Source organism: Zosterops lateralis (assembly GCF_965231275.1).
Source record: "Zosterops lateralis genome assembly, chromosome: 20".
NCBI lineage: Eukaryota > Metazoa > Chordata > Aves > Passeriformes > Zosteropidae > Zosterops > Zosterops lateralis.
The window spans coordinates 448,458-473,371 of record NC_139780.1 but is presented as its reverse complement, the minus strand read 5'-3'; the positions used below and the strand labels follow the sequence as shown (position 1 = coordinate 473,371).

The window sequence follows — 24,914 nt, the reverse complement described above, 5'->3', positions numbered from 1 at the left end:
TGGGATGGGATGGGATGGGGATGGGATGGGATGGGATGGGATGGAAATGGGATGGGATGGGATGGGATGGGATGGGATGGGATGGGATGGGATGGGATGGGATGGGATGGGATGGGATGGGGATGGGATGGGATGGGATGGGATGGATGGGATGGGATGGGGATGGGATGGGATGGGGATGAGGGTGTGCATGGACACAGGATGACAGTGGAGACAAGGGCAGAAAGGAGATGGGGAGATGGGCAGGGAGATGAAGATGGATTTAAAGATGGGAATGGGATAGGAATGGGGATAGGGATGAGAACAACCAGCTGCAGAAAAGCAGACCCTTTATGGGAGGAGAATGAGGACCTGCTTCAACAAACCCTTACAGCCTAAATCCAGGTGGGATTAGAAGGACCCAGGAGTGTCCCCAGCCTACTCCAGTCGCTGGGAACAGCCACAGAACCAGGGCATGGGGCAAGTCCCACCGGGAGCTCAAGGCCACCGCCCTCCAGCCGTGGGGGACACTCGGGGATGGCACATCCCATCGGCCCGGGGGGCTGGGTTCAGCAGCTGGCCGATTTCTCTCTTTCCCTCCCCAAAAGAACCCGCCGGCAGTGCCGGGTGACAGCAGCCTGTCCCCATCTGCCCCGGCCCTGCCGCTGTCACCTCGGTTTATGGCAGGCCCCTTCCTCTCCCCCCGCCCCTCCTGCGGCCAAACGGGCGGGGGGCGGTGGGATCAGCCCCTTCCTCCCCGGACCCGCCGTTTGCTCCCCAAACCGGCACCAAACGGGGACAGGAGGGGGCCGGGGGCACCAGGGTCCCCCCAGCGCCGTTTCTGGTTGATTCACTGTTTTAGGGATTTTTTTTCCCCCAATTTTCCTCCTCCCTGCGGTGTCCAGCGCTCCCAGCGCTCCAGGAACGTGGTTATCGCCTGGGTGCGACCCGCACAAAGCCCCAGGCAGCCGAACTGAGCCCCTCCACGGCTGGCAGGACGCGGTGGGGCCTGCACCTTTTCCCCCTTCAATCATCCCTACCCGTGTGTTCCTGAAACCCTGTGCAGCCCCCCTTGGGAGCCCGCAGAGGGGCCGAACGGCCCGTTCTGCTCCGTGACCTGTGCTGGTGGCTCGTGGGGACACAAACCCGGAGCAACACCCCGAAATCGAGGGGGACCGCAAGTCATTTGGTGTCCGTCATTCTTGGGGGTCCCGGCTGAGGGGCCGAGCCGAGCGGAGCCGAGCGGAACCGAACGGAGCCGAGAGGAGCCGAGCGGAACCGAACAGAACCGAGCGGAGCCGAGCGCAGCCCCGAGTGAAGCCGAACGGAGCCAAGCGAAGCCGAGGCGGCAGCGCCCCCCATCGGCCGCTCCCGCCCTGGCAGCGCGCTCCGCACGTCCCGCTCAGGTCCGGCGGGAAGGGGGCGTGTCCTCTGCGCTCCGCCACGCCTCCCTTTTGGCCTTCTGACCAATGGGCGCGCGGGAGGGCGGCCCCGCCCCCGAGGCGCGTCAGGGCCGTGCCATTGTTATGCAAATAAAAGGGCGGGTAAAAGGCGCGCGCGGGCCGGGGCGCTGCAGAGGCGCGGGGAGAGGACACCGGGAGCGGCCACAGCACCGGGAATAGCAAGAGCACCGAGAGCCGGGCCCCGGGAGCGGTACCGGCACCGACATCGGCATCAGCACAGCGCAGCACAGCCTGCCCGCCGCATGCCCGGGCGGGCGCCGCCGCCGTCGCCGTCCATGCGGGGCGGCGGGGCCGGGGCGGCGGCATGAGCCGGAGCGCGGAGGTGTCTCCATGAACCGGAGCGCGGTGTCGCCATGAACCGGACCGAGGTGTCGCCATGAACCGGAGCGCGGTGTCGCCATGAGCCAGAGCGAGGTGTCGCCGTGCGCGGCCCCGCCGCCGCCGCCCAGCCAGCGCGTGTTCCAGGAGGCGGTGCGGCGCGGCAACACCAAGGAGCTGCAGTCGCTGCTGCAGAACATGACCAACTGCGAGTTCAACGTCAACTCCTTCGGGCCCGAGGGCCAGACCGCGCTGCACCAGTCCGTCATCGACGGCAACCTGGAGCTGGTCAAGCTGCTGGTCAAGTTCGGCGCCGACATCCGCCTGGCCAACCGCGACGGCTGGAGCGCGCTGCACATCGCCGCCTTCGGGGGCCACCAGGACATCGTGCTCTACCTGATCACCAAGGCCAAATACTCGGCGGGGGCGCGGTGATGCCCGCTGTGCCCCCGGTGTGCCCCCGGTGTGCCCCCGGTGTGCCCCGGTGTGCCCCGGGGATGGGGGGATGCTCCGGGTGATAACCGGGGATGCTCCAGGTGATAACCGGGGATGCTCCGGGTGTTCCCCCGGTGATGCTCCCGGGGATGCTCCCGGTGTCCCCCAGGGATGCTCCCCCGGCCGCCAGAGCTGCTCCTTCTCCTTCCCCCGCCCCAGGGGGGAATTTGGCGAAGATTTGGGGCCCCACGCAGAACACGCCACTGCTTCGATTTTTTTTAATTTTTTTTTTTTTAAATTTTTAATTTTTTTTTTAAATCTTCCAAGGGTTGTTTCCTACTGTAACGTATTTTTCTTTTTTTTTTTTTTTTTTTTTTTTTTTTTTTTAGTCTTCCAAGGGTTGTTTCCTACTGTAATGTATTTTTTTTGTTTGTTTTTTTAATTTTTTTTTTTCCTCCATCTACCTCGGCTGCACTCACAGTATTCACGGTTTCAGTTTGACATCTGGGCAGATGCTTTACCCACCCCCCGTCCCCTCCCCGCTAATATTTAATCCCCTCCTGGCTCCCCCCCCTCCCGTTTAAAGTGTTCTGGCTCAGAAAATAATTCATTTCAACGCCCCCCAAACCCCCCCGGTGCCGGGGTCCCCTCTCCGGTGCCGGGAAGGGAAGAGTGGGATGGGAAACTCTTTTTCCTCTCCAAGGTTCTCCCAGTGGTTTTTTTCCCACCGCTGATTTTTTATTATTACTTTTTTTTTTTTTTTTTTTTTTTTTTTTTTTTTTTTTTTTTTTTTTTTTTTTGTGTCGAGGCGACTCCCGTTGGATTATGACAGACGTGTTTGTTGTTTTTTTTATTTTATTTTATTTTATTTTATTTCACCCCAATCGCTCCTGGGTGTTTGGTTTGATTTTTTATTATTATTATTTTATTTTATTTTTTTGCGTTGGGTTTTTTTTTTGCTTTGCTCCTTCCCTTGGGTGTCCGAAGAAATGAAACTCTGCGTCCTCACCCACTTCACAGAAACCTGCTCAGCTCACATGAGATCCCGGGAAAAGACATTGAGTCCTCGTGGTTTTGTGTGTAAAGGGGGATTAGCAAATCCTGGACTGTGGTTTTTTTTTTCTTTTTAAAGAAAAGTGAAATAAACTCTAGAGAGGCAGAGGATTTGCTTTTGCACAGAAAAGGGGCGCGAGCGCTCTCTGCTGCCTACAGAGATGCTGGAAAACTACTGAAAAAATAAAAAAAGAAAAGTTTGGGAACTTTTATTTTATTTTTATTATTTTTTTTTTTTCCTTTTGGTGAAACTTGGATAACACTTCTCAATGCAGGACGATTCTCACTTGACGTACGTACACTCACCCGCCTTTTCCAGGAGAGAAATATCCTGCCGGATGTATCTTTGTAAAGGAAAGGGAGGAAGCAGAGCCCCAAGGCGCATTTTGAAGTGACTGCACGTATAATCTCAAATGCTGCTTTTTTTTAATTTTTATTTTATTTTTTTTTTTATTATTGCTATGGCACAAGAACATCGATTTGGAAACGAAAAAAATGCAGAAAAAGTTCAGAAGTCTCTTTTCTCCTGCTGGTTTTTCTCAGCCCTGTTCTCCTGGTCTGCACTAAAGCCATCATCGTGTCACTGCCTGCTCCTTCCTCTCCTGCTCCTGCATCCCAACCATCCTGATTAAAACAAAAAAAAAAACAAAAAAGAGAAAAGAAAATAGTTACCTGCTGGTTTACTGGGGTTGTGTCTTACCTATTTATCATGTCTGTATATATTTGTGGGTGAAGATTGTGAGCCTGGTTTTGTTTGAAGCTGGTGGTGAGTGTTTCAGAGATTATGGTTTGGGATATATGCTTTTTTTTTTTTTTTTTTTTTTCTCCTAGTCTTAAAACTAAAAGAAAAAAAAAAACAAAACTAGAGTCTGCCCTGATTATTTCCCGTTGCACTGAATATTCTGCTTTGTTCTCTGATGGTTTTACCTGCAGTTGTTTGCGTTTTGTTGGGTGTTTTTTCTGTTTGTTTATTTTTTTGTTCTTGGTCCACTTCAACAATTTGAGATGATTTTCAAAAGCTCCAGATTTAAGGAAGAAAAAAAAAAAGAGGAGAAAAAAAAAAAAGCCCTGTCCAAAAGTGTCTACTGTCAATGCTGTAATTTGCAAAGGAACTGCTTGGCCCAAGTCTTTCTGTGAGCGTTGATTGGGGTGTCCAGCCCTTCCCCTGGTGCTTCTGTGCGATAGTTACACACGGGGTGGGAACAACACCTTCCCTAGTGAGGATTTATCCTTCTGACCAGATGGTTGCACATTTGTTTTTTTTTTTTATTATTTTTTTTAATTTTTTTTTTTTTAACGTAAATGGATTTGCCACAATGAAATGTCATAACATTTATGACATGATATTAAAAAAAAAAAAAAAAAAGTTGTATTGTAAAGCCAAGTTCTAGATGGATTTTTAAAAAGAAGTCTTGGTTATAAACCCAGTCTAAAGGGAGCTCTGTCCTGTGTTGTAAAGACAACATGATGTAACCCATATTTATATTTTTATAAAATACCTATTAAGACTGTGAATCTCCTGTGTGAATTGCTGGGTGAGTTGTTTAAGAAAAGCATTGTTCCTTTCCAGCCTCCTGGAGCTTTAGACACGCTGAGATTTTTTTTTGGGAAACTGTACGTCGGGGAAGGGGGTTTGCTCTGAAATTGTGAGTTGATGTATTTTTACATCCCTTTGTATTTTACTGAAAAGCTGCTGCCCTTCCTAGTCCCTAGAGTTTCAATTTTCTATGCAACCCCCACACCCCCCGTCTCTCTTGATCCTGAGAAGTAAAAGGGATGCAGATTGATTCAAATTGAAATGAGGGTCCCCCCGCCCCCCTTGTTGGCTCATCGTGCTGCTGACCCTTCATGCCAAAACGGGGAGTACAAGAAAATAAAAAATAAAAAAAAAAAAATAAGAGACAGGTGGGGGACGCTCTTTCATGCATGACTGGTTGCCTTCCAGCAGTCATCTTTTTAATTATTATTATTATTTTTGTAAGAAGAATATATTGATAATGTCAGTGAAATAAGCAGACATTGAAGCTGATGCACAGATTGCTCCAGAAAGGAGTTTTTCTGTAGATTTTTCTTTAGATGCGAATACCTTTTTTAATTATGTTAATTAATGTTAAGAATTTTTAGGCTTATATTGAAGCTGTATGTGGGTCACTATATGATCATTTCTAACTGGATAAAGTCTGTACAGTACAGCATATTCCTGAGTGTATGATATAGACGTGTAGCCCCAGAGTGCGAAATTTATAAATAAATTTTTCATTGATCTTTTTATAAAAAAAAAAAAAAAAAAAAAAAGGCTGTTTTGTTTGTTCTTTTCCACGTGGTTATTGGCAATGCTGGGTGGTGGAGGGTGGCTGGTGTCTCTTCTGGTGTCAGACCTGGAGCTGTTCTGGGTTTGCTGCAGCCCTGGAGGGGAATGGCTGGGGTGGATTTGGGGGAAATGTGGCTCCTTCCCGCAGGCTGGAGGGAGTTCCCCAGGCTCAGGGATGTCCTGCTCTGCCCCATCCCCGCACTCAGGGGCTGGTGGATGGTGATGACTCAGACAAACCCTGGTGCTGGAAGGGCAGGGGCTGTTTGGGACATTCTAAAGAAGCTGCTTGTCCCCAGGGAGAGAGGGGTGAGCTCAGCAGCCCCTCTGGGATGGGGGGTTTGGGGTGAATTTTTGGGGCTGCAGCCCCAAAAGGGAAAGGGAGCACCCTGCAGCTCCCTTTGGACATTCCCAGCTCTTTGATTCCAGCCTGGGACTCAACTGGGTTTGGGGCTCCCAGGCTGTGGGGAGGGGGTCAGTGGTGTCTGCAGCTGCCCCCAGGAGGGGCCACAGGGGGAGGGTCAGCGTGGCCTCTCCGTCCCCAAAGGCCTCTCTGTCCCCGGGCAGAGGTGGGGTCAGAGTGGAGCAGAGCCCGGCAGGGCTGAGCCCTTTCCCAGAGGGTTTCCTGGCAGGATCCAGCTGCCCCAGGAAGGGGAAGGGCAGGGGCAGCCCCATTCCTGCCCTGCTGGGCCCTGCACCGTGCGGCCAGGCCTCCCTTCTGGCACTAGTGGGGGGTCAGATGAGGCTTTTTCTCCATCAGTAATTCTGCCAGCTCTGCAAGTGCCTGAATCCCAGGGAAATGTGTGCTGTGCTCGGTTTGGCTCTGGGTGCGGGTTCCCAGGGACGTGAGGAGTGGTGTCCTGCAAACACAGTGGAGAGGAAACCTGGAGAAAAGGCTCAGTGTGACCTTTCCAGGCTGGCTAAACTCCACTCCAGTGTGCCAAGCCCTGTGCCATCTGCTGCCAGCACAGGCCAGTGCCTGGCACAAGCACAGCTGGTGTCCCCAGGTGCCCTGGGCACACACAACCACCCAGGGAGCAGCCCAGGGTGGACAATACAGGCACAAAGTGACCCAGATGGATTTGAGCAGGAGGAAGAAGATGATGCCAAAACCATCAGTCACAACCACTGGTGGTCCTGGGGGTCCTTCACTCCCAGTCTGTTGGGGATGTGGAGCAATCCCTGCTTCCCTCTCCAGCCCTGGCACTGTGTGACACTGACCCCCAGCCTGTGCCACCAAATCTCACAGTGGCTGTGCTCCCCAGGGTGCAGGGAGTTACACCTGCAGCTGGAAATACTCCCAGCCTCATCCCTTTGTGCTTGGAATGCTGCAAAACCTCATCCTGCTGCCTGCACTGGTATTTCACAGAGCTGGGCTCACCTGTCTGGGCTCAGCCCTGAAGCTTCCCACCCATCACCTTGTCCTGGGGCCCCAGAGAGCTGGACAGGGCCAGCCACCACCTCCAGGATGGGTTTTTCTGGGAAGATGCAGCATTCCTGTGCGTGGCTCCTCTCCCCACAGTGGATGGGATGGGCTGGGGTCTCCAGCAGCCCCTTATTTGGAGCCAGGCACAGAAAAGCCTCTCTGTGTTCCCCACGTGTGATGGCCCTGGCAGTGGAAATGTGCTGAGAAAAAAGGCAGCTGAGCCCCAAGCCCGGAGCTGAGCACCCCGGGGAGCAGCTGCCCCGGTGCCAAACTCCTCCCAAGGCCCAGGGCCACCCCACTTTGCAGCTTTCCTCTACAGAAATCCTGTCCAAGAAATCTAGGAACTTCAAAGACTTTTTTTTTTTCTTTTTTCCCTTTTTTTTTCTTTCCCTTTTCTATTTTTGTTCCAATAACACAAAAATACGGATGGTTTGGTGGTGTAAGCACATTCTTCTGGCATTTCTGCCTGTCCCTGGTTGTGTGTTATTGTCTGTCAGCCACATTACGTAGGTGCTGTTGTTCCAAGAGAAAACCAAAGCAAGAATTTGAACTTTCAAGTGCTTCCTGCCATTGTCTTTTGCTTTTGTTTGCGCTGCTGACTTCAAACCAGATGGATCGGGTTCCCCTCCGGCTGGGGGGCGATGGGAAGTCAACACAGCCCGGTGAGGTTTGACAGCTTTGTCTTCTCTCCTGCTGCCCTTCATCCGTCAAGCCCCGGCCGTGGCACCGAATCTGCCCTCGCATATGGATGCGGGGGAGGAGGTGGGATTTTTATTTGAATTTCAGGGAGCTTAACACAGTAAGTAATGAATGAGAAAGAAAGACAGCGAGCAAGAGGGGACAGGCTGCAATCAAAATTCAGGACATTTTAAATAGATGCTTTGTTGGGCGTTTGTATGACTATGATAATGCTGCAGCCCGACAGCCCAAAGAGGAGTTACCTTTTTTAACAAAAAACAAAAAAACACAATCAACTTCTGTTCAGCGCCAGTGAGAAGCTGGTGGCTCAGGCTGCCCAGCCAGGCTGGCCTCATTTCCAAACTTCATAATTTTTTTCCCCTTCTCAAGGTATTCTGGGATCCATCCCTGTGGATGGAGGGATGGATGGATGGATGGATGGATGGATGGATGGATGGATGGATGGATGGATGGATGATGGAGGGATGGATGGATGGATGGATGGATGGATGATGGATGGAGGGATGGATGGATGATGGAGGGATGGATGCAGGGATGGAGGGATGGATGGATGGATGGATGGATGGATGGATGGATGGATGGATGATGGAGGGATGGATGGATGGATGGATGGATGGATGGATGGATGGATGGATGGATGGATGATGGAGGGATGGATGGATGGATGGATGATGGAGGGATGGAGGGATGGAGGGAGGGATGGATGGAGGGATGGAGGGATGGATGCATCCATGATGGATGGATGGTCAGCAGCACCAGGGTCTTCAGCACATCCTGCAGGACAGGACAGCTCATGGTTTCAGCCTGGTTTTGCTGCTGACCCAAAGCTGGGGCAGTATTTGGTGCTGGGACTGGCTGCAGAGGTCCTGCCCCCATGCCCCAGGTCACCACATTCCCACAGCAATGAGTCATTTCCTGCTCTTCTTGGGCTGCACACAAGCTTCACACTCTGCCATGAGAGGAGCATGGGATTTTCAGTGCCATCCCCTGTGCCCTGAAATCACTGTCACTCTTACAGACCCTCATGCTTGGAGGACTGTGTCCTCTCCAGGATGCTCCCAGCACAGTGCAGGCAGCTCCAATCTCTCCTTGGTGCAGCACGTGCCCCTAGGAATGGACACTGCCCCATTGTGCAGGAAGGAGAAACCTCTTCCCAAAACCCCTGCAGCTGCCGTGTTCCTCTGCACCCATGAGCACCCATCTCAGGGTGCCCAGGGAGAGGAGACCTCTGCTGTGATGCATCTGGGGGGCAGCTGAGGCTGAGTCTTCACAGGGAGCCTGAGCAGCACCTGGGACTGATGGTTTGTGCTCTGAACCATGACAGCAAAATCCTGGCTTCAAATGAATCCTGCAAGCAAGGAGAGCCTCTGCTTAGAGGCAGTGACTCTGCAGCCTCCTCTCACCCCAAGGCTGCCATGTCTGTTCTTGTTTTCTCCAGGTGAAAAGTCCCTCTTCACCCATGTACAGTCCCCAGCAATGTTCTCACACACAAATGCAGTTGCACAAACAGGCTCTGAATGTGTGCAGCCCTCAAGGTTTCCTGTCCTGGACTAGACTCTGATGCCTCAGCGTTGTCACCCCTCCAGCTGGGGCAGGAGCTGGTGGCAGCTCCCTGGACTCCTGATTTCTTTGGTTATGCCTAAACCACTCGGTCACCCAGTGGCAGGAGGGTTTTCCCTGGAGGGAGTGGAGGATTGGAGGATTGGAGGCACCAATTTTGGTGTGCCCTGCAGGTTTTCCTGAGTGCCCCATCCCATGCCCAGCCTGCCCCTGGAGAGGATTACTGGATTTCCAGAAGGGCACCACCCTTGGGGAACTGGCAGCTGCTGTGACACTTACTGGTGTCCTGCTGGAGGTTTTGGTTTGAGGGGCACAGATGGGGGACCCCAATCCAGCCTCGAGGCCTGGGGCACTGGGTGGCCCAAGGGAACTGGGCTGGGGGTGCAGGAAGGTGCTGGCTCAGCACCCACCCCCTGCCTGTGCCCAGGAGGAGCTGGGGGGGCACAGGGCAGCCCCTGCCTCAGGCCACAGTGCCAGGACCAGCCTCGGCCCCCAGCACAGTGCCCAGACTCAGCCTCTCCCCAGCGGGTCCCCACGTTTCTCCTTGCTCACATTCACAGCTACGGTGACAACTCTGAGCTGCCCCCATCCCATTTTCCACTCACTGCTCCCCCTTATTCAAAGCCCCTGTTCTTTTAAGCTATTTTTTTTTCCCTCCTATTCATTTCCCGGACGCCTCAATCCTTTTCTCCTGCCTAGCCCTTCTCCTGAGCAGCTGCTATGCTAATAAGCATGAGGCAGAAAAGGGAGCGAGCCTTTGCAGGGCTGGGGAGGAGAGAAAGACCCCAGAGCCCTCCAAATGCTAAATAAATCCAAGGCTGGAGCAGCATCCCTGAACAAAGAGGCCTGGCCTCCCCCGCCTCCCCATCCCCTCTTCCCAATTCCAGGACCTTTTCACATTCAAATCCATTAAACAGCGAGCAGAAAGACCCCGAGTATTCATAGCATTGCATTAAAGAGAAAGCCCCGTGGTCCCTCTCGCTCGGGCCGGGCGGAGGGAAGGGCTCCCCATCCCCTCCGGGCTGGGAATCACCCGGTTCCGGCCCCTGGGCTGCAGAGGGAGGACAAAAGCCTCTGGCACCGCACGGGGAGAGCAGCCCTGACACCCAGGGCTCTTCCCCACATGGGACTCTTGGGGTTTCTCGGGTGGGATGGAGCCCCTGGTTCCTGCAGGCAGCTCAGGGGAGCTGCACTGGAGCCTGGGGGGCAGCAGGATGGGACCCTCCTGTCCCCTGCCCACTGACAGTGCTGGGGGTGCCACAGCCATGGCAGGGCCATGGGGACAGCCAGACTGGAGGGTGGTGACAATAACCCCAGGCAAGGGCAGCTCTCTTGATCCCAGTGATGGGTGAGGAGGGGGGTGCTCCTGCCAGGCCAGGCAAGGCCAAGGGCTCTGGGATGGTGCCCAGCAGCCCCTGGGCAGTGACCAGCACCACTGGCCCACCATGGCCCCCCCAGCACAGCAGGTGCCCTGGGCTGGTGACAGAGATCCCTTGTATCAAAACTGATGATTTCATACCCACTGTGCCCATTCTGCCCTAAAGTCAGAGCAGCTTTCTGGTGCAGACCACAGATCTCACTCCCTGAGCAGGAGGAGGCAGGGACAGAGGTGGATGTGCAGTAGGTTCCCTATCAATCAGGCTGCTGGTGGGATGCCTGAAAGGAAGGGACTCTTCTCTGGAGGAAAAATAGGTGGGTATTTTCTTCTTCTGCCCTCTGGGATGGAAAGGGATCCTCACCTCCAGGAAGGATTCCATGCTCTTCTCAGGGACTAAGTTTCTGCTGGAATCACAGAACTCCAGGAGATGTAGCTTTTAGTACCAAATACTGAAAAATCTTTTGAATTCATGGATTTAATGTGTTAGGAATGAACGATGCCAGCTGGACCATGATGGTCACCTGTGGTGCTCAGGAGGCAGCAATACCTGGGGCCCTCCTGCACAGTTTGACCAGTGGGGTGGGATTCAGCTCTGACCACAGAGGCACACCTGAGGTGGCACCTGTGGAAGGAGGGGAAGGATGGCAGCACAAAGAGCTTCCCTCAGCTTGTTTTACTGCTTTGCGATGTCCTGGCATGTCCTTCCTGACCTGCTCTGGAGCCATCCCAGGTGTCCTTCTCCAGGTCCAGCAGACCTGTGCAGGCTCCAGCCTTGCTCTGAGCTCCAAAGCCTCCAGCCCTGCAGGGCGAGGCCACAGCTGTGCTGGGACGAGGGCTGGGAACATCCCAGAGGCACAAACTGCCCCACTTTGCTCCCACACTGCTCCAAGGGCTGCCCCAGCTGCCTCCTCGTCCTTGTGGGGCTGTGGGGACATTGTGTCCTGAGCAGGACGGGCTGGCCCAGGGGCCCTGCAAGCGCCGCTGTCTCCCGTGGTGGCCGCACCTGCAGGCTGTGCCGGGACCATCCCGGGCGGGTCTACCTGCGGCACCAGGTGAGCCGGGGGTCCGGGCCGTCCCTCCGAGGGCTCGGCCACGAGAAGGGTCCCTGCTTAGCGATGCAGGAATGCAGGCCGGGCTGAATGCGGCGGGGGCGGGTCTGATCTGGTGCCCCACTAAGCCTCCATTCTTTCCCAGCCGGTGCATCTTGTATTCAGGCTGCCTGCTCCTAAGCAGAGCGTCTTTAATCCTTCCCTTGTCTCCTCCGCTCCCTTTCAGGCCTTGGGCCAATGGGAAGGGGATGAGCAGCTCTCTGCAGGAAGGAAATTAAAAGCGAGGAGGAGGGTAGGGAGGAGGAGAGCGCGGGGAGGGGGACTTGGAAGGGGAGACAATCCTGGAGTGGAGATGCCAGTCATCGGGGTCTCAATAGCCCCATTCACCCTGCCCAGCCACACAGAAAATCAGGGTCACCAGGATCCATGCCCTGCCTGGAGACAACTGTTGCTTTATTCTTTTTAATTGCTGGAAAACGCAGAAAAGTTCACTTGTGTGTGTGGCTGGCTCCGGTGGGGGCTGCGCCGGGGGGCGGGAGGGACGGGACAGAGCCCGACCCGCAGCGGGGACACAAAAAGCAGAGCCGGGTGAGGCTGGAGGGCGCGGCGGAGAAGCATCTGCACGGCCGGGCTCGGGCTCGGGCAGGGCGCCAGGACCGGGACAGGACAGGGACAGGACCGGGATAGGACGGGGACAGGACCGGGACAGGACAGGGACAGGACCGGGATAGGACGGGGACAGGACAGGGACAGGGCAGGGACAGGGCAGGGACAGGGCAGCATCGCCCCCCGGGCATCCATGGGAAGGTTCCTGGGGTTTGGGGGTATTAGGGCCAGGCAGGGAAGAGCTGTGCAGATGTGTCCCCACATCTCCGGGCACAGAGAGGCCTGGGTGATGCTTCAGGCAGCTCAGAGCACACAGGAGACTCCCCGTGTCCCTCCAGCACCCAGCCCGAGGTGCTGACACGGCTCAGAGCACACAGGAGACTCCCCGTGTCCCTCCAGCACCCAGCCCGAGGTGCTGACACGGCTCCCGGATGGACACAGGGCTGTGCCATCCCCACTTTGAGATGCTTCTCCAAGTGCCACCCCCAGCCAGGTGGAGGTTCCACCTCTGCACCTGCAAAGCCAGACCCAGGGGATGTCCAGGGAACAGCTGTGGGGAACCAGGTGTTTTCTCACTCTGCCATCCACCCCTCCTGCTGTCCCATGTGCCCAGATGTGGCTGAGCACCAGCCTTGGCACACAACAGGCTGTTGGCACCCACCAGCAGCCCAGCAGTGCCACACTGGCAGCTGCTCTCTAGGCCTGATGTGTGGGGAGTGCCAAGGCACACACTGGGAGAGGAACGAGGGTCCCTGGGCCAAAGATGGAGCCAGTCCCTCCTGCCTCCATCAGGGACATCCCTGTGCCCTCCCCTTGCCCAGCTGTGTCTTCCTTTGCTCTGCCGTTTGCTGAACACTCAACTTTGCTGTGTGAGGAGCATCAGAGATCTCCCAAGCCTGCTGTGACCCACGGGACACAAGGCAGTGTCTTCGGAGGTTTCCTTGCTAACCACGTCCTCTTGCAAGTCACAGAATTCCAGACTGGTTTGGGTTGGAAGGGACATTAAGCTCATTCAGTTCCACACCCCTGACACAGGCAGGGACATCCTCCACTATCCCAGTCCAATCCTCCACTATCCCAGTCCAATCTTCCCATCCATCTTCCCCAGCCCTGTCCAGCCTGGCCTTGGGCACCTCCAGGGATGGAGCATCCACAGCTTCTCTGGGCAACCTGTGCCACAGCCTCCCCACCCTCACAGGGAACCATTTCTTCCTAATATCTAACATAAATATCCCCTCTTTTGGTTTAGAATAGTTGCCCCTTGTCCTATCACGATCTGCCCGTGCAAAAAGTCTCCCTCGCTGTCTTTTACAAGGCTCCTGTAAGGAGAGGTTTCCCCGGTGCCCGGGCTGCAGGGAGGGGGTTCAGAGGAGCCCCTCCATCCTCCCCTGGCTGCGGGGCTGTCATTCCTTACCGCCGGCTGCCACCTAGTGATGGAGGGGCCGGGGCAGCGGGAACAGCCTGGGGACCCTGCGGGGGGACTCCTGGCCTGGGGCTGGTTAGGGATGGCTTAGGGATGCTCCTCAGAGAGAGTGGGCAGGGCGAGGAGGAGGGGGGCTCCCCAAGATCTCTGTGCTGCAGCTCCGCGTCTGCCCCGAGCTCCCGACACCCCGGGATGTGTTTGTGGAGATCAGTTAGTGGAGATCTGTCAGTGGAGATCAGTTAGTGGAGATCAGTTAGTGGAGATCAGTTAGTGGAGATCTGTCAGTGGAGCTGTCCCGCTGTCCCCGCCAGTCCCCCGCTGTCCCAGCCCCGTGCCCGGGCAGCAGCACCTGCTGCTCCTTTCCCAGGGTCGGTCAGCGGGCGCGGGGAATGGAGGGTGAAAGTCCCTGGGCTGATTTCTGTCGGTGCGCACCAGCTCTGCCCCTTCTCCACAAATCCGGGCCGCGGCCACGGCCAGAGGGGCTCCTGCCCTTTGCTCTGTTTGCAGTTTCTCCCGGGCTGTTTGGTTTCTGTTAATGATCCCGCGAAGGCAAACACTGCTGGGAAGGGCTGAGGATGGCCCGGCATTTCCCGCTCCCCCGGCCCGGGACCCTCCGCTGTGGACGGGACACACCCAGCCGGGTCCGGGATGTTGGCCATCAGCTCGGGACCGCCCGGAAAGGGCTGCAGGAAACTCGGGCTCTGTTCCCTATCCCACTGATTAGATAGCCCGATTAGATGGCACACTGGGCATCCCTCGGTGCTCTCCTCACCGCAGGGCCAGGCTGCTCCAGCAGGCTCTTTGTGGGATGGCAGGGCAGGAATATGAACCCCAACATAGAATAAAGGAGAAAGACAGCTCCTGGCCCCATGGTGTAGGGACAGGCAAGGGTGAGGGGCTCAGCCTGGTGCGGCTGGGAAGGGGCTGCACTCCTGCACTCCACAGAGCTCCCTGCAGATCCCCACACCGCCAAGGGCAGTCCGTGTGCTCTCCGGGCAGCAGACCCCACCTCCCCGCAGCTGGCTGGCCCCGCTGGGTCTGAAGGTCACAGCGCTGCTCAGCGGGGGCGGCGCAGAGTCCAGGATCCCACTGCAGTGCCGGGGCTCAGCAGCACTCCGAAGCCACCAGCCATGATTGTTTGGGGTCTCCTTTCCCTTCTCCTCTTCACTGCGGCCTGTGGAACCCCTGTCGGAGATCAGCATGAAGATATCCAAGTGCAAGAGAATTTTGAGGCTGAACGGGTAATGAATGGCAGCTTGTGGGGGGCAAAAGGGAGGGGCTAAGATTTCTTCAGTTTTCCTCCAGGAGAAAAGGGCAATAATGCCCATGCCAGGCTGGGCAGGACAAGCACTGGCAGTGGGGCACTCTCTGGGGGCCACTGAGGAGGTGCCTCCCTCTGGGTGGCCTCATCCCGGCAAACCCCAGGCGGGGCAGCTGCAGTCTGAGCACCAGGGCAGCTGGGTCCTGTGCAATGTCTGTCGTTCAGCATGCAGGATTCCTGTGGGATGCAGGCTGCCTGGGAGATGTCCCATAGCACACACCCTGTCCCCTGCCAGGCTCCACAGAGCCCTGCAGGTGTGCCCAGGTCGGGGTCTCACTGGTGCACATGGGGGATGCCAGCCTGATGCCTCCAGCCCTGCCTCACAGTCAGGGAACCAAGGAAAATTCTGCTGTGCTGATACACTTCCCAAACCCTGCAGCACCTCTGCACCCTGCATCATCACCTCCCAGTTTCTCCCTGGGTCAGGAGTATTTCAACTCTGCAAAAAGCCAGGTGATGTCTCACCTTGGTGAGGAGGGCTCATGGTGCAGACACCTCTCTCTCCTCCCTGCAGATGTTTGGGAAGTGGTTTGACATCGCCATCGGCACGACCTGCAAATGGATGAAGAACTACAAGGAGAAGTTCAGCATGGGCACCCTGGTGCTGGGCCCTGGCCCCAGTGCTGACCAGATCAGCACTACCAGCACCAGGCTGAGGTATGGACACTGCTGGGAGCACTGCTGGAGGGGCCTGAGCCTCCTGCAAAGCCACCCCATGCAGGGGTGCTCCCTCTCTCAGGGGCTGGGACAGACACAGGGGTTACCTGCTCTGTCTGCCCTCCGAGCCCTGAGGAGGGGTTGGGCTGGGCTCAAATACCCAATGCCTTGGGCAGCACAATTTCAGGGATCCTGCACCATGCCCTTGGTGCCCCAGACATGATTTTTGTGCCATAACCAGGGAAAACAATTCCTCCAAGTAGCTGATGGTTTTCTCCTCTTTCCAGGCAAGGTGACTGCACACAAGTTTCAGGGGAGTACCAGAAGACCAGCACCCCTGGCAAATACACCTACTACAACCCCAGTGAGTTGGGCTGAGGCATGGCTGGGGCCAGCTCTGGGGACAGCTGGCAGAGGTGGAAGGGGTTCAGAAAAGCCGGGCTCAGAGGCCACTCCACAGTTTGTCTCATTTCCAGCCAAAGTATAGAGTAAAGCTGCAGGGAAAGGGCTGTTTGAGCACTGTCCCTGCACAGCCACACCATGAGAAAATGGTGCAGTAGGTCACTCCTGTCCACAGGGCCCCAGGCTGGGGCAGGAGCCAGCCACACTTCAGGAGCATTAGTGGTATCTCAGTGTTCACAGCTCTTGGTTTCCAATCCCCTCAGCTAAGAGACTGTGAGCCTAAACCGAGTCATGGTTGTATCTGAGTCTGCTTCCCAAAAATCATGGGGTTTTAATTGGATGCCTGATTTCAGTCCCCAGGTTTGGGGCTGTCCTACACTGCTCCATCTCACTGTGAGAGCCAGGAATGACATCCCTGTGTGTCTGTCTCACCCAGAATGGGATGTGTCTATCCAGTCCTATGTGCTCCGTACCAACTATGAAGAATACGCTGTCATCCTGATGGAGAAGAAAAGCAGTTTTGGCCCAAGCACCAGCCTGAAGCTGTACGGTATGTCTGGCCATGGCACCTGGGGGCAAGCAGGCTCTAGGGTGGACCAGCACAGCTCAAAAACACCACCCAAGGGTGTCACAATAGGATACAAAATAAAGATGCTTGACTCCAGTCAGAAGGCAGTAGGAACCAAAAGGTTTTATTTACAATTCATTTAGCCCTTTTATAACACTCTGTGCTAAGAAGACACGTTATTGGTCCACAGGACTGAGACCTCTCCCTTTGGCTCAGTAACAAACAGGAAACAACACCTGCTGTTATGGGAAAGGAATATTGTTTACACAAGGTTGTTTTGGGAAAAAGAAAACTGTTGAAAAGTTTCCCTTGGGAAGAGTTCAGGCTCAGAAAATATGAGGTTCACAAAAGGATCTCTCAGCTTTCTTGGCCTTAAGGGACCTGACCATGGGCTTTGGAAACAGTGGCTTAGACCAGCTCGTCTTTGGCATGGCAGAGGTGGAATCTCACAGCTCCATGAGAGCCAAATCAGGCACTGAACATCCAAAGCAGCGAGGTGTTTGGGATGAAGATGGTGATATCTGCTTAGAGGAAACCCAGCCCTGAAGTGGCAAGAGATGCTGTCTTCCATGATTAAGAAACATTAAACCCACTTTGTCCAAGCCCTTGGTCAAGGCTGGTCAGAAACAACAGGCTGCCCAGGGAAGTGGTGACATCACTGTGCCTGGAAGGGTTAAAAAAAAAATGTAGATTTGGGCTTAGGGACATATTTTAGGGTGGACATAGCAGTGCTGGGTCAATGGCTGATTCTGTGTCGGGAAGGACCAGGAGGCTGGTGTTGAACCTGCCTGCAGCCACCTGAGCTCAGAGGGCACTTGGGGGCTGCACCCCCACCCCAACCCTGCTCACAGCCCATTCCCTTTCCCAGGGAGGAGTCCAGAGCTGCGGGAGGACCTCATTGAGTCTTTCCAGCAGCTTGCTCTGGAGATGGGCATCCCCGAAGACTCCATCTTCATCCTGGCCAACAGAGGTGACCTCCCATGGGGCATGTGCCTCTCGTGCTGCCAGAGCACTCTAGCTGCTCCTTCTGGGTCTGCCAGGCTGGGGAGATGAGGGATGGTCAGGAGGGAGGGAGGAGAGAAAAATGCTTTTGTAGCATGGGATAAAAATAAGGCCATGTATCAGTCACGATTCCACCAGAGAAATCAGCTTCCAGTCAGAGAGGTCCGTGCTGGGCTGTCAGGTCAATTCAACTACACCACTGGGCTGGGATGAGGGCATGGGACACTTGTGTCTGGTCCCCAGCACCTGGGAGGCTTCTTGCTCAGTCTGCAGTTCAGAAGGGGCTACTGGGATGGAGGATGTCTGTGGGGGTTTGTGTGTGTGTGTGTAGGATTTTGGGGGGACCCAGGGGGTCATGGGGATTTCAGGGAGATGGAGAGGGGAATGGATATTTTAGGATGGTGCTTCTGTGAGTGGGAGGTGGAAAGCAGAAAGAGGGGAAGAACTGGGTGGAACTGGGAGGGTGTCCCCTTGCCCAGGGTCCTGAGTGTGCACAGAGCTGGACTCACTGAGGTGAGTTTACCAGGACACTTCTCTCACACTGCTCATCCTCTCTCCTGCTCCTGGGCCAGGTGAATGTGTTCCTCAGGAGACAGAAAATGCTCCCCAGGTGAGTGGGCCAGCTGGGACCTTCTGAAGTGGATCAAGGCCAGAGACATCCCTTCCAAGCCAAACTCACTGGAGATCAGGTGTCTAGGGAGAAGGCTCCATGGGCAGGACATGTTGTTTGGGCAGTGGCTCCACTGACCATCCTGGGAGTTGCTCTTCTACCTCTGCTGATGGGCTTTGTCTGCAAGGATGGGGGCAAGGCAGGTGCAGGCTGAAGGGGGGGTCAGGTCCTGGTGGCCAGTTGGGCAGAAGAACTTTATTTCCAAGTGGAAGCCTATTCCTACTCTGATTTTTTAACTGTGTGAAGGTTGCTGGTGTTTCCTTGCTCCTTGCCTGTTTGTGTGTGCCCCAGCCAGGGTGTAGCCCCCTTCTCCAGGTATGGGGAAGCTTAGCACCCACTGGTCCTTCAGCTTCCATCACTCAGCACCTCCCAGCCTCTCAGGGCTGAGTGTTGAAAGATTTTCCAGGGGGAATGGAACTTTCATAGGAGAAACAACCCAGTTGACTCAAGAGCAGGTAACACACTATTGAGGCACATCCCCAGCACGGGGCATGACTTCAGCACTTTGAGTGTCTTCATCCACAAGCTGGGATTGTGGACCCCCCCCCCAAAGAGCACAGGGCTGGGAAGATGATGAGGTGTGGAGGGATCACAGCCTGCAGCCCCAAGATCAGGGACTGGAGACATGCTGGGAGCACAGAGGAGGGCTGGAGCCTGAGGTGCCTCTGACACAGCCCACCCTGAGGACGATGGGGTGGGCAGCAGGTCCCACAGGCAGGGACTGATGGCAGCTCTGTGTTTCCTTACTGGTGCAGAGGGCACGGAGAGCAGTCCTGCCCCTGGAGGAGGGCTCAGCTGCAGGACCCCTGCCCACTTACATTGGCAATAAGGAAGGTAGGTCCCAAGGGACCCTCTGCGTGGGGATCCCCCTGGCCTGCACTCCCATTTGCCCGTGACCCGTGGTGTGCTGGTCCACAGACTCGTGCCGGCTGAGCCGGGATCCCGGGCCCTGCAGTGGGATGCTCTCCCGCTTCTTCTACAACTCCTCCTCCATGGCCTGTGAAACTTTCCTCTACGGGGGCTGTCTGGGCAACGGCAACAACTTCTACTCAGAAAAGGAGTGTCTGCAGGCGTGCCGGACCGAGGGTGAGAATCCTGGCTGGGCTGGGGCACTGCAGGTGCCTTTGCTGAGGCATCACAAAGGATCTGAGCGTTGCCTTAAATGCCACGTGTCTGCATCCATGTGGGAGGTGTGGGGGTCCCTGGACCCCCAGCTCACACAGCTCCTGTCCCTGCAGCTGCCTGCAGACTGCCCATTGTCCCGGGTCCCTGCCAGGCACCGGTGACACGCTGGGCCTTCGATGCAGCCCAGGGCAAGTGCATCACCTTCAGCTATGGGGGCTGCAAGGGCAACGGGAACCAGTTCTACTCGGAGAAGGAGTGCAAGGAGTACTGTGGGGCTTCTCAGCTGGCAGGTATTCCCCCTGGCCCCCCACCCCAGGGCAGCCGCCTGCACCACCTCCTGTCCTGCACTGGGTCTGCCTGAGCTGGGGCTGTCCTGGTTCTGGAGGGGTTTGTCCTGACTCTGGAGGGGTCCAGGATGGGTCCATCGTCTGCCTGGGATGGGTTTGTCGTGGGTTCAGGATCAGTCTGGCTCTGGACTGATTTTGTGCCATGCCTGGGATGGGTCATTCTGGGTCAGGATGGACCCAGATGGATGTGTCCTTGGGCTGGGTGGGTTTGTCGTGGGTCCATGATGGGTGTGGGATGGTTTTGTGCTGTGTCTAGGAGGGATCTGTCCTGCGTAGGGAATACAGCCATTACCCCACAGACAGTATGGCACAGCAGGGCTGGGCAGGCTGCAGACGTGCTGAGACCATGACTGAACTTCAGTGTGGTCTTGAGAGAGGGAATGTCCCCAGGCACGTTAGGGTGCAGTGGGGAGCAGTGGAGCCCCTGGGCTGAAAGATTTGGGGGTGTGGGAACCCTGACACCAACTAAAGACCAACCCAAGGCCCCTGTTGGGGTGTGACACCTGCCAGGCCTGCCAGTTCCAGCCAGTGCAGGGGTTTTCATACTGCACAACAGGCACCGCTCAGCCCTCAGGGGAAGTGGTGACCAGGTTGTCAGGAGTGTGGCAAAGAAAACCCTCCTGCAGAGAGGAGTGGCTGAGGTGTCTTCTCCCACATCCAGCCCTGGGCTCGCCTGCTCCCAGGAGAGCAGGAGCTGAGGATTTGGCCTGACCCCACAGATGGGAGATGGAGCCTGTCTTAGGGCAGAACCCATCTTTTATAACCCCTGCCAGCAATATAAAGCACATTAACCCCACTATGGCACGTGGTGGGATACAAAGTGCAGGACAACACGGATATGCACAGCTGAGGCTGCTGCCCTCATCCATCACTGCTGGTGGGGACAACGTGGGGAGCAGCATCCATCCTCTGTGGCTGCAGGTGCTGAGGGGTCTGGGGTCTGTCCATCACCCGCTGTGTCTCTTCACTTGCAGAGGACGAGGAGTTCCTGCGCCTCTCAAACTGACACAGGCAGAGATGAGGAGCGGCCCGGCAGCACCAGGGCCCTGCGGGACGGTGCTGGCAGCTGTGGCAGCACAGGAGATTCCTCCAGCAGTAAATGTCTCTGTAAACGTGTGACCAAAGAGCTCAGTGTCAATCCTCGGGCTGCTGGGGAGTGGAGTGAGAGGGGCAGGGGATGCTGTGGGGGCCTCCCTGGTGGGTGTCCCCATCTCTGTGGGGTCATTGTGTCATCCTGACTGAGCCTCCCACCCTTCCTGAGGCCGCTGTGCTCTCCCACACGGGGCCGGGATGGCCGGGGGGCACCGAGGGGCTCGGGGGACCCCCGGGATGGGTCCAGCCCCATTTCCTGGGGTGTGGGAAGGGGACAGCAGGGGAGGGTCGTGCCTGCTGCTCCCTAAAGGTGAACCATCCCGTTTGGCTCGGGGTCACGGTGGGACGGTGAGACCCGCCTGTGGCCGAGATGGGGCCACGGGCCGGGGGACAATCACGGGGAGTTATATGGTGAGATTACGGGGTGTCAGAAAGGGCCCTGAGGGGGTCACAGGAGAGTTACAGGGCTATGAGGGTACGGGAAAACGGGACTGGCACAGGACTGGCACGGGTCACGGCAGTGCCAGGGTCAGGGGTCCCAGGAGGGGATCAGGGGTGCTCTGAGGGTGGTGCCGGGATGGCACCTCACGATGGGCTCCTGAGGGGTTACGGGGGTCCTGGGTGGGGGGCTGTGAAGCTGCCAGGTGGAGATTAAGCGAGAGTCCTGGGGGCCGCGGCGGTGCCGTGAGGTTATGGGGTTTTGGGGGTCGCTCTGCGGGGTCTCGGGCTACACTCGGCCTTTGAGGGGGCCACGAGGGGGGGTCCCCGCGGCAACCGCGCTCGGCGCCCTTCTGTCCCCCGCCGGCCCCCGTACCCGCGCGGCGCGCGCCCCGGCCCCCCGCGGTGAGGCGGAAGAGCCAAGATGGCGGCGGCGGGAACCGCGCACCGCCCCCGCTCCCCGCGCCCGGCCCCCGGCCCCGGCCCCCGCCGCGGCTGAGCCGCCCGGCCCCGCGCCCTGCCCTGCCCTGCCAGCGCCGGGACATGCCCCGATAGTGCCCCTCCTCTCCCGGCGCAGCTTCCCCCTGCCGGGCCCGGCCCGCGCTCCTCCGCCCCGCATGGCCGGGCCGGCCCCGCCGTAGCCCGGAGCCGCCCCGAGCCTCCGCCGGGCCCCTGAGCGCCTTCCCTGGGCTGCGGCTGCGGGACCGCGAAGATGTTCTCGGCTCTGAAGAAGCTGGTGGGCTCGGACCAGGCTGCGGTCCGCGACAAGAACATCCCCGCGGGGCTGCAGTCCATGAACCAGACGCTGCAGAGGAGGTTCGCCAAGGGAGTCCAGTATAACAGTGAGTCCAAACGCCGGGCCGGGGCACGGGGGAGGCGGGCGGCCTCGTCCGGGGTGCCCGGGGGCCGCAGGGGGCTGGGAGTGCCTGTGCTTTCTTTGTGCAGGTTGGTGCTTTTATTCGCTCAAAGCCGAGTTTGGGATTCAATGTTGGAGCCCGTGGGAGGAGTGAGGGATGGGAAAGTTTTCTCTTTCGGTGCAGGATTGGGGACCCGCGGTCCCTGAGCGCTGCCTGCCGGCCTGGCACAGGGGAGAGAGAGCCTGGAACATCCGTTTGTGTCGCTCCGGGCATCAAGAGGTTAACTCCCCCCAGTGCGTGGGTGACCTTTCCTGCGGCGCAGGATGATGCTGTTTGTAATTGAGCTGTTGTGGAGGTATGATAAGAGTCTATTAAAAAGAGCTTTAATAAAAGGTGGACAGTGGATACCTCTGTGTGCCCTTGGTGCATCATTTTATCCTGACTCTCTTCTCTGCAACTGACACCTTTGCTCTTTACTCGAGGAACACTCTCTGAATTTTCTCCTCTCAGTGTTGAGCCTTAGGGCTGCGTTTTTCCCTTGGAGCTCAACAAAAAATGATTTCTAGTACGATGTTGCAGGAGGGCACTGCAAGTATGTGAAATATGTCCCGAAGTAACAATTGTGAGACAGGAGCAGCAGTTATGTCATTCCTGCTGAAAATAGAGCTGGTTCCAGAGAGTGCTGCGAGTCTGTGTGGATCCAGGCAGGGGAGGCAGATTGCAGAAGGCTGAGAGATTGGCAGGTGGGAAAAAGACTGATTTGTAAACGTGGCACTGGATAATTTCTGTGAAGGCACACGTGTTGGAGGAATAGAGCTTCTGTTCCATCTTGGTCTGAAGCAGAACGTGATGGAGAAGTCACACTTTTGAGTGGTTTTTTTCTTTGTTTAATATTAATTGGCTGTGCTTTGGGACTGAGGTTTTGAAGTGCTCTGCTTTACTAGAGAGAGCATTTGATGCCTTTATCCACAGCACATCTGCAGCTATGCCAGTGCTGTTTAATTTATAAAATTAGTGTCTTAGCAAGCAGTCAGTCCTGAATGTGAAAAGCAGCAGTGTGATTGTCGAGACTAGATTTCCAGTGAAGGATGGGGGTGAGAATGAAGGTGCTGCCTTCACACAGCACTGCACCATTAAACACGTCCTGGAGATCTGTTGGTTTGTGCAGAGGCTTCAGTGGCCCAGAGGAGCTGAGTGGCAGAGATCAGGTAGCTAATACCAGCCCATGAATTATGTAAGAGCCAGGAGCCGACTCCTCAGGCAGGGCAGGTTCGTGCTGCCGACAGGAGGGATCAGCTGCATCCTGCTGGCACAGGATGGGACCAGCTCTGCCCTGGGGGGGCTGCACTGTGTCAGAGCTGTGGGTGGGACCTGCCTGCCCTCCGTGCAAGGCCAGAGGTGCCAGTTCTTCACTGCTTTTTGTCTCATCAGTGAAAGCCTCAGGACAGGTTTGGGTTTGTGCTCTGTCGTACCAGGATTTGTGTTCCTGTTACTGCTCTATAGCTGAAAACTGCAGCTTTCTCTCCCTGCCTTAGGTGAGTTTTCAATCTCCATAGTAACTCTTCCCAGCATCGCTGTTATATAATATTTATAGGAGATGCAGGCTGACTGACCAAAGGCTTCCAGGTGCCCCCCACAGCCGTGGCCCTGGGGTGGTGGGGAACGTTCTGGCCTGGTGAGGTGTCTCAGTTGAGGGTGGGCTGTGGGGGAATGTCATCACAAGGGCCATGGCTCAGGAAGGGCAGAACTGCAAATCCTGTGCATTGCCAAGTCTCCTTTCTTAGCAGATTCCTGACATTCAGCAGAGGAGTGCAGGATGTGGTTTGGAGCCACCCTTAGCACACAAAGATCTTTACAGCTCCTCTTTTTTCCTGAAACTGTCCAAACCTAAACCAAAGGGCCCCGTGATTTGTTTTACAGAAATGTTTCTTTGCTGCATTAGACCACTGCAGATCCTGAATGAAGCCTGTTTCCTTCCCAGGAATACACTTAATGTGCTGACAATACCTTGGGCTGTTCACTGATAAAGCAGGCTGGGACACAGGCCTTGTACCAGGCTCTGGGTGCCTCCCTGGGCTCAGAGCAGCCCCTGCTGTGCCAGCCCTGCAGCTCTCAGGTACATTTGGTCACAGATAACCCTGTGTTTGAGGGGATGCTGAAGGCTGTGAAGTGTTTAATGGCACAGATGGTTACAGGCCCCAGGTAGAATAGAGCACAAAGTTGAATCCAAATGATTTCTTTTGGTGGTCCCTCTCCTACACACTCAACTTTTCAAAAAGAAGAGCATTACAGGATGGGAAGGTTGAGATTTCTAATGAAATGATGAGAACAGAGACCAGTACCAGCCTTTGGCAGCAATCCTGTCCTTTGTTTGGGCATCCTATTGCAAACCAAAAGCATTTCCATACTGCTCATCCCGTCTGTCATGTTGATGGGATGATATGAAGGGTCACAGTCTGATTGCATTCAATGGGAAGGGTGTGCAGGAGACTCCTTGTACTCACATCTTTCTTTGTTCCATGATAAACAAGTTTTGGAAGAGCCACCTCGAATTCTTGTGTTAATCCGTGGTTGGTGTGGTGTTCCAAGCTCCTGTGCACCAGTGCTGCCTGTGTCACTGCTCCTTTCTGTCTTTCCTGGAGGAATTCTTGGTCCAGCCATGGCTCAGGCCTTTGCTTCCTTTAAAGCCTTGAACCAAACTGCTGCTGCTTTGCTTAAGGGGTCAGGTGTGTCCATCA

The 24,914-nt window shown here is 56.0% G+C and overlaps 3 protein-coding genes across 3 annotated transcripts in view; all 3 read left to right on the top strand.

Annotated features, from left to right (window-relative positions):
- Positions 1 to 1,841: 1,841 nt before the first annotated feature.
- Positions 1,842 to 4,110, top strand: NRARP (NOTCH regulated ankyrin repeat protein; the record flags this gene model as incomplete). Its single annotated transcript, XM_083875989.1, has 1 exon — positions 1,842 to 4,110. One exon carries the CDS (start codon positions 1,842 to 1,844, stop codon positions 2,193 to 2,195), a length of 354 nt encoding a protein of 117 aa, XP_083732115.1. The 3' UTR covers positions 2,196 to 4,110.
- Positions 4,111 to 14,743: 10,633 nt separating this feature from the next.
- AMBP (alpha-1-microglobulin/bikunin precursor) lies at positions 14,744 to 20,905 on the top strand. Its single transcript, XM_083875802.1, has 10 exons — positions 14,744 to 14,938; positions 15,533 to 15,675; positions 15,963 to 16,039; positions 16,514 to 16,627; positions 17,514 to 17,615; positions 18,220 to 18,257; positions 19,073 to 19,151; positions 19,236 to 19,403; positions 19,556 to 19,732; positions 20,764 to 20,905. Exons 1-10 carry the CDS (start codon positions 14,828 to 14,830, stop codon positions 20,793 to 20,795), a joined length of 1,041 nt encoding a protein of 346 aa, XP_083731928.1. The 5' UTR covers positions 14,744 to 14,827; the 3' UTR covers positions 20,796 to 20,905.
- A 1,090-nt stretch (positions 20,906 to 21,995) lies between these two features.
- The window catches only part of RABL6 (RAB, member RAS oncogene family like 6), a 43,685-nt gene continuing 40,766 nt past the window's right edge, over positions 21,996 to 24,914 (top strand). The window contains exon 1 of the mRNA XM_083875718.1: positions 21,996 to 22,161. Coding sequence (XP_083731844.1) covers positions 22,032 to 22,161 — 130 coding nt within the window. The 5' untranslated portion in view covers positions 21,996 to 22,031. The remainder of the gene's footprint in view (positions 22,162 to 24,914) is intronic.